This window comes from Lemur catta, chromosome 2 (assembly GCF_020740605.2).
Source record: "Lemur catta isolate mLemCat1 chromosome 2, mLemCat1.pri, whole genome shotgun sequence".
NCBI lineage: Eukaryota > Metazoa > Chordata > Mammalia > Primates > Lemuridae > Lemur > Lemur catta.
Window position 1 is genome coordinate 20,810,237 of NC_059129.1, and position 14,595 is coordinate 20,824,831.

Below are 14,595 nucleotides of genomic sequence, written 5' to 3' on the forward strand. Positions count from 1 at the left end.
AAACAAAACAAAACAAAACAAAACCCCAACAAGGTAGAGCACAGCGTGTACAATGTGCTGTCTGTGGTGTTGCGACGAGAGGAGGGAATGGGGTTGGTACGTGAATATGCTTTGTGTGAGCACGAGGAGCTCTGGAAGGACGCACTGATGCTAATAAACATGGTTTCCTGTGTGTGTAGTGGGAAGGAGGGGGCTGGAGGATGGGGAGAGGAGAGGATTTTAAGTGTAGAGCCTTTATAATGACCAGCTTTTGAACTCTGTGTTTTATCTATTAAAAATAGATACAAAATTTCAAATGAAAACAAAGCCTCTCTACCTTGAAGCTTCTTTCCTCTCTGGGGTTCCTGGTGCTGTGCACTTCTTGCTGTGACTTCTATGGATGGAAGGGCTGGTCTGAGAAATTACAGGCCGGTACCCCATGTCCCGTGGCCACTGTGGATGGTCCTGGATGGGTGATCTACACCTGCAGCTTCATTCGATCTCAGGACAACCCCCTGAGGTTGCAGTTGTTCTCAAGGTCTCTCTTCTCCTTTTCCGAAGTGACCCCGCAGCCTGGTGACCACAGAAGGACCACCTGGGCCTGCAGCACCAAAAGGAGTTGGCCAGGGCGGGGGTGGGGAGGCACTTCCTGTTGTTTTCAGTCTGGGTTCCTGGGGTTTGAAATGGAAACTGAAGTCAGGGTTCAGCTCCAGCGGGAGTGGCCCCCACCCCTTGTGGAGACCCCACAGCCCTGGCCCATGGGGCGCAGGGCCAGGCAGCCGGCTCTCCAGAAGTAGGTGGAATATGCCCTGGTGAGAGAGAGCCCCCAGGAACACCCCCGACATGGCGGAGTAGGAGAAAGCAAACTCCAGACTTCAGCAGAAGTGGGGAGGAATGTGATTAGAGCCGGGAGAGCTGGATGGAAATCCTAGCTCCCAAGCTTCAGTTTCCTCATCTGCAAAGTGGGTCTTAGCACCAGCCCTAACCACCTCTCAGAATCATCACTCAGGGACGAGCCCACCCACCACTTCCTGGAGCTGTTGGGGATGCTGCCGACAGCGCCAGACTCGGAAGCAACTCAGATCCAGTGGGTGCTCTCTGCCAGATGCAACCACTTGAGTTAACTCACAGCCAATTATCTCTACCAGGCAGATGAGGCAGCTGAGGCTCAGAGAGGTCAAGCTACTTGCCTGGGTCACACAGCAAACACATGGCTTGCCCAGGCTGGGACCCAGGCGTGGCTGACTTGAAGTCTAGTGCTTTTATTATTACACTCCTGTTCTGGATGTCTGTTGCTGTGTAAGTGACCTTAAAACCCAGTGGGTTAAAACAATCACCATGTTATTATCTCTCCTGACCTCCTGGGTTAGGGCTCTAGACAGGGCTGGGCTTATCTTCTGCTCCACCTGGTGTCGGCTGGGGTCACTCAGGAGTTCTCAACTGGTGGCTGGACTAGTCTGGAGGGTCAGAGCTGGCTATTGTCACCTGTCTGGCACCTTGGAGGGGATGTCTGGGAGGCTGGGCCCAGCTGGCCGCCTCCCTCTCCTTGTGGTCTCTCCTGTTTCTCACAGGGCAGCCCAGGGCTTCAGGTGACCAGGATGGAAGCTGCTGGTCCTCTCAAAGGTGCCAGCAGGGTGCCACTATTTGGGGCAGTGCAGTCCCAGGCCAGCCCAGATGGGAGGGGAAGAAAACCAGACCTCAAGTCTCTGCTAGAGGAGGGTCAAAGAATGTGTGGCCCCTTCTACCTGCCACTACCCACGAGGCCTTTCTCAGGGGCCAGAGAGAGGAAGGTGGGCTCCCATGGGCCCTGAGAGGAAAGGATGGTTAATAGGGCAGAGCCGATCTGGACCTCTGGGAGCTCCCCAGGCTGTCCCTGAGGTCCTGCCCACTGTGGTCCTCAAGGTGGATGCCCAGGAAATGGGGGCTGGAGTGGGGAGCCCACGCACACAGCTCGTTTCTCTTGGGACGCAATCTATGCCACACTTAATGACCTCGGAAACTAACGGGGTGGGGTCTTGGGGCCGACATTGACAGCTGCTCTTGCTGCTCCTTGGGCAGAGCTCTTGCAGGACACTCAGGGATGAAAGGGACCCGAGTGGGCACAGGGCTCCCAGTCAAGCCGCCAGAGCATCCTGGTCGACCTGGCAGAACTATCAGAGAAAAATCCCAGGGAGAGAGGGAAGTAGGGCTGACCAGGATGCCAACCCAGAGAGAAGCACTTCCAGGGAAATGAGGCCAGTGGATATGGTGGCTTTTGAGGGCAGCATGGTGGCATGATGCCAAAGCTCAAAGACATTCCCTTCCTGCATTCGCCCCTTCCCCACAGCAGCTCCTTCTTGGGTTGGGCGAGAAAGCCAGTGTCCCCAGATTTGTGGCCTGCTTAAGTAGAAGCCCAGGGCCGGTTGGCCTGGTGCTGCAGGGTGTGAGCGGCTGCCTCATCCAAGAGAGTCTCAATCTGTCATCTTGTGACCCCAGCCCCATGCCAGTCACTGCCCAGGACAGCGACTACTTCCCCAGTCACTGAAGAGCAGAGGAGATGCATGGCCAACACTCCGGGGCCCCAAACAGCAGCTCTGGCTTGGAAGATCCAGCTGACAGGCTGTGGTTGGCAAATCTACCAGACCTGAATGGAGTTCTAATTTACTGGCTGTGTGACCTTGGTCAAGTTACTTAACCTCTCTGAGCCTCACTTGTCTTCTGTATAAAACAGAGAAGCGTTTTGGGGTAAGTAAAGTAAAATAACATTTGCAAGGTGCTTGGCACACTGTAGGAGCTCAAAAAATATTTGCCAAACTCAAGAGCAATGGTTCTTAACCATTTTGGGATTACGGGACCCTTTGGGAATCTGAGAAAAACTGGACTTTCTCCCCAGAAAAGTGTGCATGTACACATAGGACACGATTGCTGGGGCTTGCGTCTTGCAGTGCTCTGCGCTGCTTGGCTGGGTCCTGTGAAGTGGACCGAGCACCGTTGAGGTGTTATCAGCCTGGCACAGGTTCCAGCTTGCTGTGTGGGCAGCCTCCTTGCACCCTGGGCCGGCTCCAGAGAGCAAGCTCGGCATGCAGACCCTTGTGAGATAATTGGAGCTGCAACCAGACCGTGCAGGGAGCTCTGTGCAGTCCCTCCCTGGGACCCCCAGGCCCTGCTTGGCCCTCCAGGCAGCCGCAGGGGTTGTCAGTAGCTGACAAACAGGACCCGGGAGCTACAGCAGATGTTGGAGATCTCCTTTGAAATCTGCACGTGATGGGTTCCTCCGGGCGCCAATCCCAGCCTCCCGCTAATTTCACCAGTTCATCCAGCAGAGAGCCCAGCACAGGGAGCCTCATTCCTGCCCTGGCTTGATCTCTTCCCACCCTTCTCATTAGCAAGTATCCACCCCCGAGCCCTGAAATCTGGGGCCTGTTACAATCACTTGGGCAAAGGAAAAAAAAAAAAAAAACACCACAAATTCTTTTCAGATATCTTTCCCCATGCATGGCCTGTCTTCACCCCTTGTCCCCCCAAATTACATGCAAGCCACGAGTTTGCACGACAAGCCCAAGAATTCTGAAGTTAAATAAATATAAATCAATCAACAGGCCTTTTATCTGGGACTCTTTTCCAGTCACGTCTGTCCACTTGGCACTAAGCACTTTACAAGGAAGCACGACTTCCAGGGAAAAACGCCATGGCCTCGGCTTGGGGGAAATTTACTGTTTCACTTAGGGCTTTAACAAGATGGAAGCAGAGGCCTTCCAGCCCCCGCATCTCTTGGCGTGGCGGCTTCTCCGGCCCTAAATAACCGCAGCTGGGCCGAGGAATCATGGCCTCTCTATACCCGGCGCATCCAACTTGTTTCCCGGGGCTGTGCTGGAAAAAGCAGCATTGCTAACTGGCTCTTGGAGGAATGCTTTTGTTTTCAGAGATGTTGCACTTCCTGGCAAGCTCAGAAACAGTGATGTAGGGATGCATCATTAGAGAGGAGAGAACGAGGTGCCCTCCTTGGACCCCCGTCCATTCACTCCCACCTCCCAGCGCTTTGGTGTGCTCATTTGTCTTCCACGGGTCAAAATGCCAGAAAATGCTACAGGCCACACAGTATTGTTTTTTAGGTCGGGTCTTTATTAATTGAATTCTTTTATGAACAATTCATACCTTGCCTATGTGGCAAAAACCTAGCAGAGGAGCAACCCCCATGCCCGTGGTATTTGAAACCATTGGGAAAAGGACTGCTTCTGTATCTGCCAGGAATTGCTTCAGGCCGCTGCAAGTAACAGAGAACTGAACTAACAGCCACTGAATACAACATAAAAACTTCTTTGTCTCATGTAAAAGAAACCCAAACAGTAGTCCTGGGCTCCTGAGTGTCACCAGTGACAGTGGCTCCTTTCATCTTTTTGCTCCACTGTCCCCTGCCCAGGGTTCCTGTTCTTCACTATCACCTCAAGATCCAAGATCACTGCTGGAGCTCCAGCCATCATGTCTCCATCCCAGGCAGAAAAGTGGTGTTTGTCTGCTTTGTTTCTCTCCAAAACCTCCCCTTCCATTCCATTGATTAACCTACCTGCAAGGAAGGCTGGGAAATATATCTTTTAGCTGTGCCCACAGATTCCCAGAATAAATCTGGATTCTGTTAGGAAGGAAGGGAGTGTGGACATCGGGCTGTCAACTAGCACTTGCTCCCACAGTTCCCACGAACACACCAGCAGACCTGGGTTTGAATCCCAGCCTGCCTCCTACCAGCTTCCTGCCTATGCAGCGTGGTTCTTGGCCGAGGGCGCAACCTGGTCTGGTTCGGCTGTGCCCGTCGGGTCCATACTTGGCAAGGTTGCATCGAGGGGGTCAAGGAGAAGAATGGTTCTAGAACCCTTAGGGCTTTGCTGCTGCTGAGGAAACACGGCTCTCCTGCACTCCCCCGGCTCCCGGGCAGTGGGGCATAGACCCCTTCCTGAACTGGAGGATGAAGTGAGGGTGCACGGCAGGGACGCTAAATGCACAGGGACAGGGACAGCAGTGTGCGGAGGAAGCGCGGAGTAAGCGGGCTCTGCTTCGGGGCGGGAGTTGGCGGGTGCAGGGTACAGACAGCAAGACCTCCCCAGAGCCTACGGAAGGACAGACCCTTCCCAGGTGAAGGTATAATTTATCGTCCAAATCAGGACGCGCTGGTCAAAGTGGGTGCTTTTGTAAGCATGGCCCAAGCCCAGGTGTGAATCAGGCCTGTCCGGGGAAGCTGGGACACATGGTCACCCCCCCTTCATCCCACCAGTGACCGTGGGGCCGGAGCCCTTCTGGGTGTCAACTAAGCTTGCTGGGAGTGGTTTTCAGGTTAGGAAGGTGGCAAGAACTGAAAACCTCTGCAAACTATTAAATAATAACAACTTAAAAAATAAAAACCAAAGAAATAGAGAAATTTTAATGCAAGAGAGAAATAATAGCATGGTGCACTCCCCCTTCCCCGATCTGTCCTGCCTGGGAATGTGCTCACAGTGCGTCCCCAGGCCCTACGGGGAGCACCTCTGTCCCATGCGTTACATTCAACTGCTGCTCTGGCTTTGGAGGGGCCGGCTGGCCTCGGGCCTCTGGCTGGCGTCCTCTGCGCCCCGTCTCCCTGCTCAGCCAGCAGGGCCGAACAGCTGGGCCCGGCCAGCCCCGGTGGAATAAACTACGCCCTGCTCCGCCCCTGCCAGGTGTATCTGTCCCCGGGGGCTCCAAGGAGGGCTTCACCACCGGGTAGGACAGAGCCCCCGGCCGGGCAGCTCCGTGGGCAGCAGGACGGCCGTGTCCCCACGTGGGGTCTCAGACTCGGGGCCTGCTCACAGCTGCTCCTCGTCCACCCAGATGGTCTTGCGCTGCTCCTCGCCGATCTTGTCCTTGATGACGCGGAGCAGCTCCTCCACGCTGCCCCACATGTCGGCCTCCACCGTGGCGTACAGGCACGGCAGCGCCTCCAGCTCCTTCTCCTTCAGCCGGCACGCGCGCAGGAACTCCTCCTCCGTGTCCGGCCGGGGCAGCAGCTTCCTGCGGGGGGACACGCGGGGACTGTGGGGACGCTGCAGGACCGGGTGCTGGTGTGATGCCCGTCAGCCCGGCCACCGTGGTGCCACTGTGGGTCCCTGGGCCACCCGACCCCCCCACTGACCACTGCGGCACCTGCCCTCCCTGCCTGGCACCCCCAGAGCGCCTGCCACCTCCTCACGCTGCGGACTGTGCCCTTTTGTGTTGTTCGTTAGGCAAATCCCAAGAGGCGGAGATTTAAACAAATGCTTACTTTTGATCATGAAGAAATACACATAAAATAAAATTTATCGTTTGAACTCTTTTTAAGTGGGTAATTCAGTAGCGTTAGGTATATTCACACTGTTGCACAGCCAAGCTCCAAAACATTTTCATCTTCCCAAACTGCAAGTCCATTAACCACTGACTCCCCCTGGCGCTCCCCCCTGCCCCAGCGCCCACCGTTCCACCTCTGTCTCTAGGAATCTGACTACTCTGGGACCTCATCCAAATGGCGTTGTACAGGTTTGTCATCTGTGGCTGGCTTATGTCACTGAGCATGATGTCCTCAAGGTTCATCCATGCTGTAGCGGGTGTCAGAATGTCCTCCCTTTATAAAGGCTGAGCAATATTCCATTGTGTGCATAAACCTCATTTCGCTCATGCATTCCCCATCAACAGACACCTGGGTGCTTCCACCCTGTGGCTACTGCGAATGGCGCTGCTGTGAACACGATTTGCAAATATCTCTTAGAGACCCTGCTTTCCGTTCTCCTGGGCATGTGCCCACGAGTAGACAGCTTGGTCAAGGGCAGCTCTACTGTTAACCTTTTGCGGAATCATCGTGCCGTCTTCCACAGCACCTGCATTTACACTGTCGCCAGCCGCAAACAAGGTTCCAATTTCTCCACATCCTCACCCACACTTGTTAGTTTCCATTTTTTTTGGTGGGGCCATCCTAACGGGCACAAGGTAGCGCGGTGAGCATGTTCATCTCGTTTGCTCATCGAAGGATTCCCTGTGCCCGACTCTTAGTAGGTGCTCAGTAAATATTTGGTGAGAAAGAATGAAGCGGCCCAACCTGTCTAAGTCTCAGTGGCCCCACCTGTAAAATGGGGTCCTGATGTTTATTTTGCAGTTGTGCCGGAGGAGAGGCGGGGATCGGAGAAGATGCTACTTATGGGCAAGTCTGTCCTTGTCACCCAGTCCCCAGACCTCAGTGCCATCCCTTCTTTCAAACCCCACAGCCAACCCTCTAATGAACCCCACAGGCTCGACCCTGAACAGGATCCAGACTGTTCCTCGTGGCCTCGCAGAGAGCGCCGGGCCCGCACAGCCACCCTGCCTGTGTCGGCACAGGGGTGAGAGGAGCCTTTGCATCCTAAGTTGGACCACGTCACTCGTCTGCTCAGAACGTCAGTGGCTTCCCATTGCATTTGGAATAATGAGTCACATCCATCCCATGGCCAGTGTGGCCCGACACAGTATGGGTTGGCCCCCTCTCTTCATGCGCCCAAACTCTGGCCCACTTGGGAACGTCCCTGCCTCAGGGTCTGGGCACCAGCTGTTCCTCTAGCATCTGCTGGGGCCCTCCCCGCAGTGGTTGTCACAGGTTTATCCCTGAGGCTTTCCACCACCCCGGGTCATGCGGTGCCCTGCCCTGTCCCCTCAGCATTTGTCTCCCACGTGTGAGTTACTGTCTCTGAGGCTGCACTTGGCATCAGCTCCTTGAGGTTGGGGCCGGGTCTGTCCAGGACTTGGGTTCTGTACTTGATGAGGACTTGCTAAGGGGATAAGGCAGGGGTTGGGGAACAAAGGCTCAGGGAGCCCGGGGCCTGGCGGGTGTGTGGGGGAGGGGCGGCCGGGGGCCTGGGAGCCCTACCTGAACCTCTTGACGTTCTTCTCCGACACGCGGACGAAGAGCACGATGGGGAAGATGTTGGACTTGATCAAGTCTCTCACGCAGCCGATGCCGGCCTCCAGCAGACAGTGCTTGTTCTACGAGCACAGTGGCTGTGGTCAGCGGTGGCCCACCTGCCCTCCCCAACCTGGGTGGGGCTGGGACGCAGGGCCAGGCTGCACAGGTGAGACCCGACCTCCGTGAGACGAGACCCCGGCTGTGCAGGGAGCCGCAGGACTCTGCCGGGCACAGCGGTGTGCCGTTGGCAAAGGCCAGGCCCCCGCCTGGGCGAAGCAGGCCGTGGGAACGCGTTTGAATAAAACACCTGCTACTCCTGTGGGCCTTCAAGGGCATCCTTGGCAGTAGGCCAGAGGATAGAAAATGCACGAAGGTGAGGGGGGCTGGGAGCTTCCGCCAGGGTCCTTAACAGTGAGCTCCTCGTTCCGAAAAAGGACAACCCCTGCTTCACCAGAGGCATCGCTTTAAAAAGCCACCAAACTTTGCGTTGAAAGAGAACATACATACAGTGTCCTAAGTATGCATCTCAGTGAAGCTCACAAGCTGCACACACCCAGGCCCAGGGGTGGAAACGGCCAGCCCAGCGCCCCCGGACCTCCTGCCACTCACCACCCCCAGCCCCCACAGCGTGGCCACTGCCAGATTTCTAGCAGCGTCACCCCGGACAGCATCACCTTCTCAGCCAACACGAGCTCTTGGCTCCAACCCTGCCAACTCATTTTCTAACCACTCCAGCTGTCAGAATTTCCTAAACTGCTACAGCCCAGACTTTAAAAAACAATAAACTGTTCCAGGATGGCTGATGGCTCTGCCTGTGTTTTTATCTGCATGTGTAACGCAAGGAGCGGGCTAGACAGACGTCCTGGCTGGGTGCCTGCCCCTGTCCTCCCCAAGGTTCTTGTCCCCACAGAGCTGCCCTCCACAGCCCCTGCCCAGGACGCTGGGGCCACACTGCCCTGTCTCGGACCTGCCAACTGCTAGGACAAGAGAAAACTCCTTCACGACACCTGGCTCCAGAAGACTCAGCCTTGCATGAGGACAATGTCTCCGCTGTGCGGCCAGCAACCTTTCTGATGCCCCATTTTCCCGCTTGGTGAACACGGTGCCTGTCACCTGCTTGCTCGTCTTGTCTCTCACCCTGACACGCTCGTCCTCTATGTCTGGCCCTTATTATCACAACCAGACACACACACGTCCCTGAACAATGTGAGCTGGCACACCAGCACCAGGAAGCCACCAAAATAGAAGGTGGTTCCAAAATATAAACCCACATCAGAGCCAGAGAACGAGGGCGGAGAGAGAAAGTTAACATGGGGCAGATGTGGAGAAGGTTTGGCCATGGGGAGGTGAGAACACCTCTTCATCCCACCCTCGCCTGGGGTCAGGGGGCCTCCCAAAAATAATTCCGGTATTCCAGCCCTGCCCAGCCCCCTAGTGCCCACCTCACCTTGGCTGCCACGGCTTCGATGTTGGCGGGAACGATGCACTCAAAAGTGTTGGGGTTCTTCTCTCGGGAGTGGATGATGATCTCTGTCTTCTGCTTTCTGAGGAACTCGTCCCTCGTGACAATGTCTGCAGACAGAGGGACCAGTCCTGAGGCAGCACGAGGGGGGCTTGGGCCGATTGTCCCATCCAGACCCTGCCCGTCCCCTCTGGGCTCTACAGGACTCGGTGTCTGACCCCCTTCCAGCCATGTTTGAATGAACCCCGTTTCCTCCACTGGACTGTGAAGCCCCTGGAGGGCAGGGCCAAGGTCACATGTCCTCACACTCCCCATGGCAGCCCACAAGGGAGGTGTTCAGTAAATACTCATGGACAAGTCGCTCAGGCACTGGTGCCATGCTGATCTCCAGTCGCCAACCATGAAGAATCTCCTGTGCCACCCCCCCATCATGTGTCCACCCCCCATTCACCATCATCCACTGATACATCCACCCACCCATCATCGTCCATCCATCCATCTGTTTATCCAACCATCCACCCACCCACCCACCTATCCATCCACCCACCATTGTCCATTCATCCATCTGTTTATCCAACCATCCATCCATCCACCCACCCACCTATCCATCCACCCATCAATTGTTCATTTACACATGTGTTTATTCACCCATCCATCTATTCATCATCTATCCATCAATCCATTTTCCCATCCACCTACCCAACCATCATCTGCCCACCCCTTCTCCCATCCACTCATCCATCCATCCACCACCCATCAATCCATTCACCCATGTATCTATCCACCCATCGTCCACCCACCCACCCCACCCTACTGAGGGTCAGGCAGTAGAAATAAAAATGTTAAAAACACAGCTGATGTATTAAAAAATCTGCAGTCTAGCTGGGGAGAAGATAATTATATAATAAAACTTAGTGGGTACAGGGACGGGCTACTTAATCTGGGGGCACTGAGGAAGTGTGGGGGAGAGGGGTGCAGGCAGGCTTCCTGGAGGAGGAGGTGTGTATCAGAGGCCCCACTCACTTGCTGGGTAACCCTGAGCATGTCTTTAACCTCTCTGGGCCTCAGGTTCTCCATTTGTTAGAGGAGGAGTATGGAGTAAGTTCAGGTCTGAAATTCTCTGCTCAGGTCCCGGCTGGCCTGGGGGAGCCCACACCAGTCCCCAGGTACCGAGTGCAAACTCAGAGCACGCAGGGAACCACCCACAGCCACCAGCTGTGAAGACACCAAGGCAAAGATGAGACATGTCTGCAGAGGTCAATGGGGCTAAGCGGGGTTTTCAAATAAGACTTTTTACTAAGCCTCCCATCGGCCGGGTGTCAGGGGAACAGTGCTTGGGGCTTCAGGCAGAAGTGAAATCCCTCTCCCCGAGCCTGTCCCTGATGGAGCAAGTGGCTCCCAGGGGTCAGGCAGGAGAAGGGGATCAGTGCACACCCTCCAAAGATTCCTGTGCTCCCGAATGCTGGGGCCTGGGGGCTGTGGGGGCCACTCAAGCCCTGCTAAGAAAGGAGGTGGGCTGCAGCCCCCGCTCAGAGAGCTGTGGAACCCATATCTGTGCCCTGTCTGTTCCCCCTGGGGGGTGAAACCCTGGACCCAGGCTGGGCTCTGTCTGCAACCTCTATGAGAAGTGGCCGCCAGGATCCTGGTTTTACAGGGGAGGAAACAGGTTGATGATTTGCCCCCAGGCAGAGGGACAGAAAGTATAACTGCGGTTACTGGGGGCTGGGGGAAGGGGGTGGAGAGTGAGGGCTTAATGCGGACAGGGTTTCGGTTTGCAGGTGGAGAGTTCTGGAAATGGATGGTGGCCAGCAGGCTGCACAATGAGAATGTATTTAATGCCACCGAACTGTACACTTAAAATTGCTAAGATGGCAAATTTTGTGTTATGCTTATTTTACCACCATTTAAGACAACAAAAAACCTAGACATCTGATGTTTAATTGGTCTGAGTGGACATGGGCATTTATTTATTTATTTTTTTTTTGAGACAGGGTCTTGCTCTGTTGCCCAGGCTGGGGTGCAGCAGTGCAATCACAGCTCACCACAGCCTTGAACTCCTGGCCTCAAGCGATCGGCCCCCCAAAGTGCGGGGGTCACAGGCTGGAGCCACCACGCCCAGCCTGGCACCCGTGTGTTTAAACACCGATGATTCTGATGATGGGTCTAGCACAGCAGGGCTGGGCCTCACGATCTGCGCCACCTCATGCCAGCCTCCGGGGTGGGCACCATCACCCTGCTGTGCACGAGGACACTAAGGCCCAGAGTGACAGGTGGCTGGCCTTGAGCCTAGGGCCTTGAGTGGGGACCTGAACTCCTGGCTAACCCTGTGACCTTCACCCTCTCACCCTGAGGTGAGGGGAGGCGGCTCTCCCCGGTCCCCAGGCCACAGAGACAATGTGGGAGTGGATTCACTCCCTCACTGTCTACACCTGGCGAGGAAGAAGCAGCTTCTCCATTCCCGGGGATGGAGGAGGAGGAAGGGGGTGGGAAGGTTTTGGGGGGGGGTGGTGGAGAGGAAAGGGGTGGTTGTCTCGTCCACTGGCTTCCCTCGGGGGCCCCAAGGCGGTGGCCTCTGCTCACCCGACTTGCATATGGTGAACTCCATGGCACCCCCCGAGTTGAGCAGCTTCTGGACCAGCGTCTTGGCCAGCACGGTGGGTGTGAAGAGCACGGGCCGGCGGCGCTCGCAGTGGAAGGCGCGCACCAGGCTGTAGGGGATGAGGCTGAGGTTCTTGCCCAGCTCGCTCTCTGGGTCCAGCTCTGGCGGGGGCAGGAGAGGGCGGCTGTCAGGGCCCTGTCCGCCCCGCGGGGGTGCCTGCTCAGCCCTGGGGCCCAGGAGGCCTTCGGGGAGGATGCGCCACCTGGGGCTGGGTCCCAGGGGCCACTGCACAGGGCGGCGCCCGCGCTCCACTGGCCAGGAGCCCTGGGCATCCAGCCCTGTCTTCAGGGGCCACATCTGTGGGGACCTCGTGCGGGGGCGGGAGGTGGGCGGAGGCAGACAAGGAGCGCATGGATCCTGGCAGGGCTTGGGAGGGAGGGGCTGCTGTAGCAGCCGGTCAAGGATGCTTCTCAGAGGAGGGGCATAGCGTGGGACCTGCAGGTGCCATCCGGCAGGGAACAGTGAGGCATGAGAGCCAAGTGGTAGCTCTGTGGCCTCAGTTCCACTTTGCCAAACCCCATCTGGCTAGTGCGTGGGGCGCTGGGAAGAGGCTCGGGACTGGGGATCTGTTAACATCCCCCAGAATCCAGTGCCTTGTCCCTTGACTTCGTTCCTGGCCCTTTTCTGATTGTCCCCTGGGGCCTTGGCCTGCGTTCCCCTGAGCTTGGGGGCCTTGCCATGGGGGATGGTGTACCCAGGGGCCCCTCACTGGCTGGGTAAACGGCAAGAGGCGCTCGGTGGGTGGAGAAATCAGTCCCTGATGCTTCACAGCAAACAGCCCTGTTAATGTGGCATCTGGGCTCAGAGTGATCGTGGCGCCATGAGGGGTGAGCTTAGCGGATGTCACCCTAGGAGGCTGCATGGTTCTCCCGGTCAAGCAGACTTCTGGGCCCCTTATGGGGACGATGTGCCCTCAGGTGGGGCTGTGTGGCCTGTGGCGGTGGGGAGGGGCCTTGCGGTCACCGTGTACCTTCCGGCCTCTCGGTCAAGAGCTTGGTGGCGTCCATCGAGTTGCGGGCCAGGCTCCCCAGCGGGCTCCCGGAGATGATGCGGACCCGCTCGTTGCTGTTCATTCGCTTGTACTTGTTTTCGGACCTGCTGACAAACTGGAGGAACACAGGGAGGGACCAGTCGGTCTCCTGCCTCTAATCAGGTGGAGCCACCTTGATCCCGACAAAGCCAGAGCTCTGTTCAAATCCCAGCCCTGCCCCGGGGGTCCCTGGGCCAGTCAATTCCCTGTAAGAACTGGGTAGATGTGGTTAGTAGGTCAGTAAGTGAGCAAATGCCTGAGCTCCCAAGCCTCTTGCCCAACCAGGCCCCTGATGGCATCTCCGTCAGTCCCACCTACACTCCTGTGGGGACTTCGGGTGCAGCCTCTGCTGGCACTTGGGACCTGAGGTGCCCTGGCTGGTGAGGGCCCCTGGCTGACAGCCCACACAGTGTACACGAGGTGGTCATGCGCCAGATAGCCCTGTCTTCCTCAGCACTGCTCACTATGGCCCAACCCCTGCCTCGGTATCCCCGAGTCTTCTCGGGGGGACCCACTTCCTGCTACAATTCACAGAGTTGAGTCCTAGAGGGCAGAGAGGATGCCCCAGCGGTGGGCACAGTGGCCAGGTTCACACCACGTTCCCGGGGCTACGCTGTGCCCCCGCACCCTTCCTTCCGCAGGAAGGAGAATGCAGGTGAGCTGGGGTCTCAGCCCAGCCCTGGTGCTAGCTGGCGGCATGTCCTCGTATGAGACTCAAGGTTTCTAGACTTTTGTGTGACATGTGGGCACAACAGTGTGTCACTGTAGATGTCCTCCCTTGAGGAGTACCTCAAACTTTGCCAGGGTTCCCTCCCACCTGGTGTCTCTCTGCCACCTGTTTGTGTCCACCTGGGTTTTAGGTCACACCAGGAACCATTGCTCTGGGTTTCCTCTGTTCCAATGTCAGGATGGAGCAGTGGAGTGTCACATTGGCTCTGCTGGGGTCTAATTAGTGTGGCAACTACACAGATACGTGCTCATGGGACTACATTTTAATATGACTCACTTAGCTTTTGTCAACTGGTGATATAACAAATAGTCACAAAAAATGCACCTGTATTTATGTGAACTCACTTCTGAAGATAGCACACATTGTGCTAATCAATGTTTCTTGTATAATGATCCATGCAAAAAAAAAATATTTTTTCCTTTTAGAATTAAGTACCAGGGAAAAATCCTTTCTGGTCCTGAAGAGCTAAAATGTTTCTGTAGATAGAATCTGTTGGGGTTCCCTTTTCTCCTTGGCTTCCAGGATGCTCAGATAAATGTAATGGTTAATCTGAGAAGCTATACTGGCCTAGATATTGGGAATGTTTGTTTTCTTCTCCTGATACACTGTTTCTGATTTTTCTATTAACATTTGAACAGCCAACTTAAGTTTCTTTTAGCCACAAGTTTCTTCAAATCTTTTATGAAAGTGGGACTTGCCTCCGACAGGCACAGAGACTGTCTACCGACCCGTCGCTGAGAGGATAAAACGGGACAGCAGATGTGAGGCACTGTGAAAAGTTGCAAGTGGTATACAAACACAAAGCATTGTGATTTTGACACAGGCGTCTAGTCTCAGTAGGCAG

The 14,595-nt window shown here is 55.8% G+C and overlaps 1 protein-coding gene across 5 annotated transcripts in view; it reads right to left on the reverse strand.

Annotated features, from left to right (window-relative positions):
* Positions 1-503: 503 nt before the first annotated feature.
* The window catches only part of CARD11 (caspase recruitment domain family member 11), a 60,541-nt gene continuing 46,449 nt past the window's right edge, over positions 504-14,595 (reverse strand). For 3 of the 5 annotated variants that reach the window (XM_045541233.1, XM_045541230.1, XM_045541232.1), the window contains exons 21-25: positions 12,962-13,097; positions 11,913-12,092; positions 9,318-9,442; positions 7,835-7,950; positions 5,346-5,976 (exon numbers count right to left, since the gene is read on the reverse strand). In XM_045541233.1, the coding sequence (XP_045397189.1) occupies positions 5,772-5,976; positions 7,835-7,950; positions 9,318-9,442; positions 11,913-12,092; positions 12,962-13,097 (762 nt within the window). In that variant the 3' untranslated portion in view covers positions 5,346-5,771. Of the gene's footprint in view, positions 651-5,345; positions 5,977-7,834; positions 7,951-9,317; positions 9,443-11,912; positions 12,093-12,961; positions 13,098-14,595 lie in introns of those variants that run through there. The other 2 variants (XM_045541234.1, XM_045541235.1) reach the window with 2 other exon arrangements.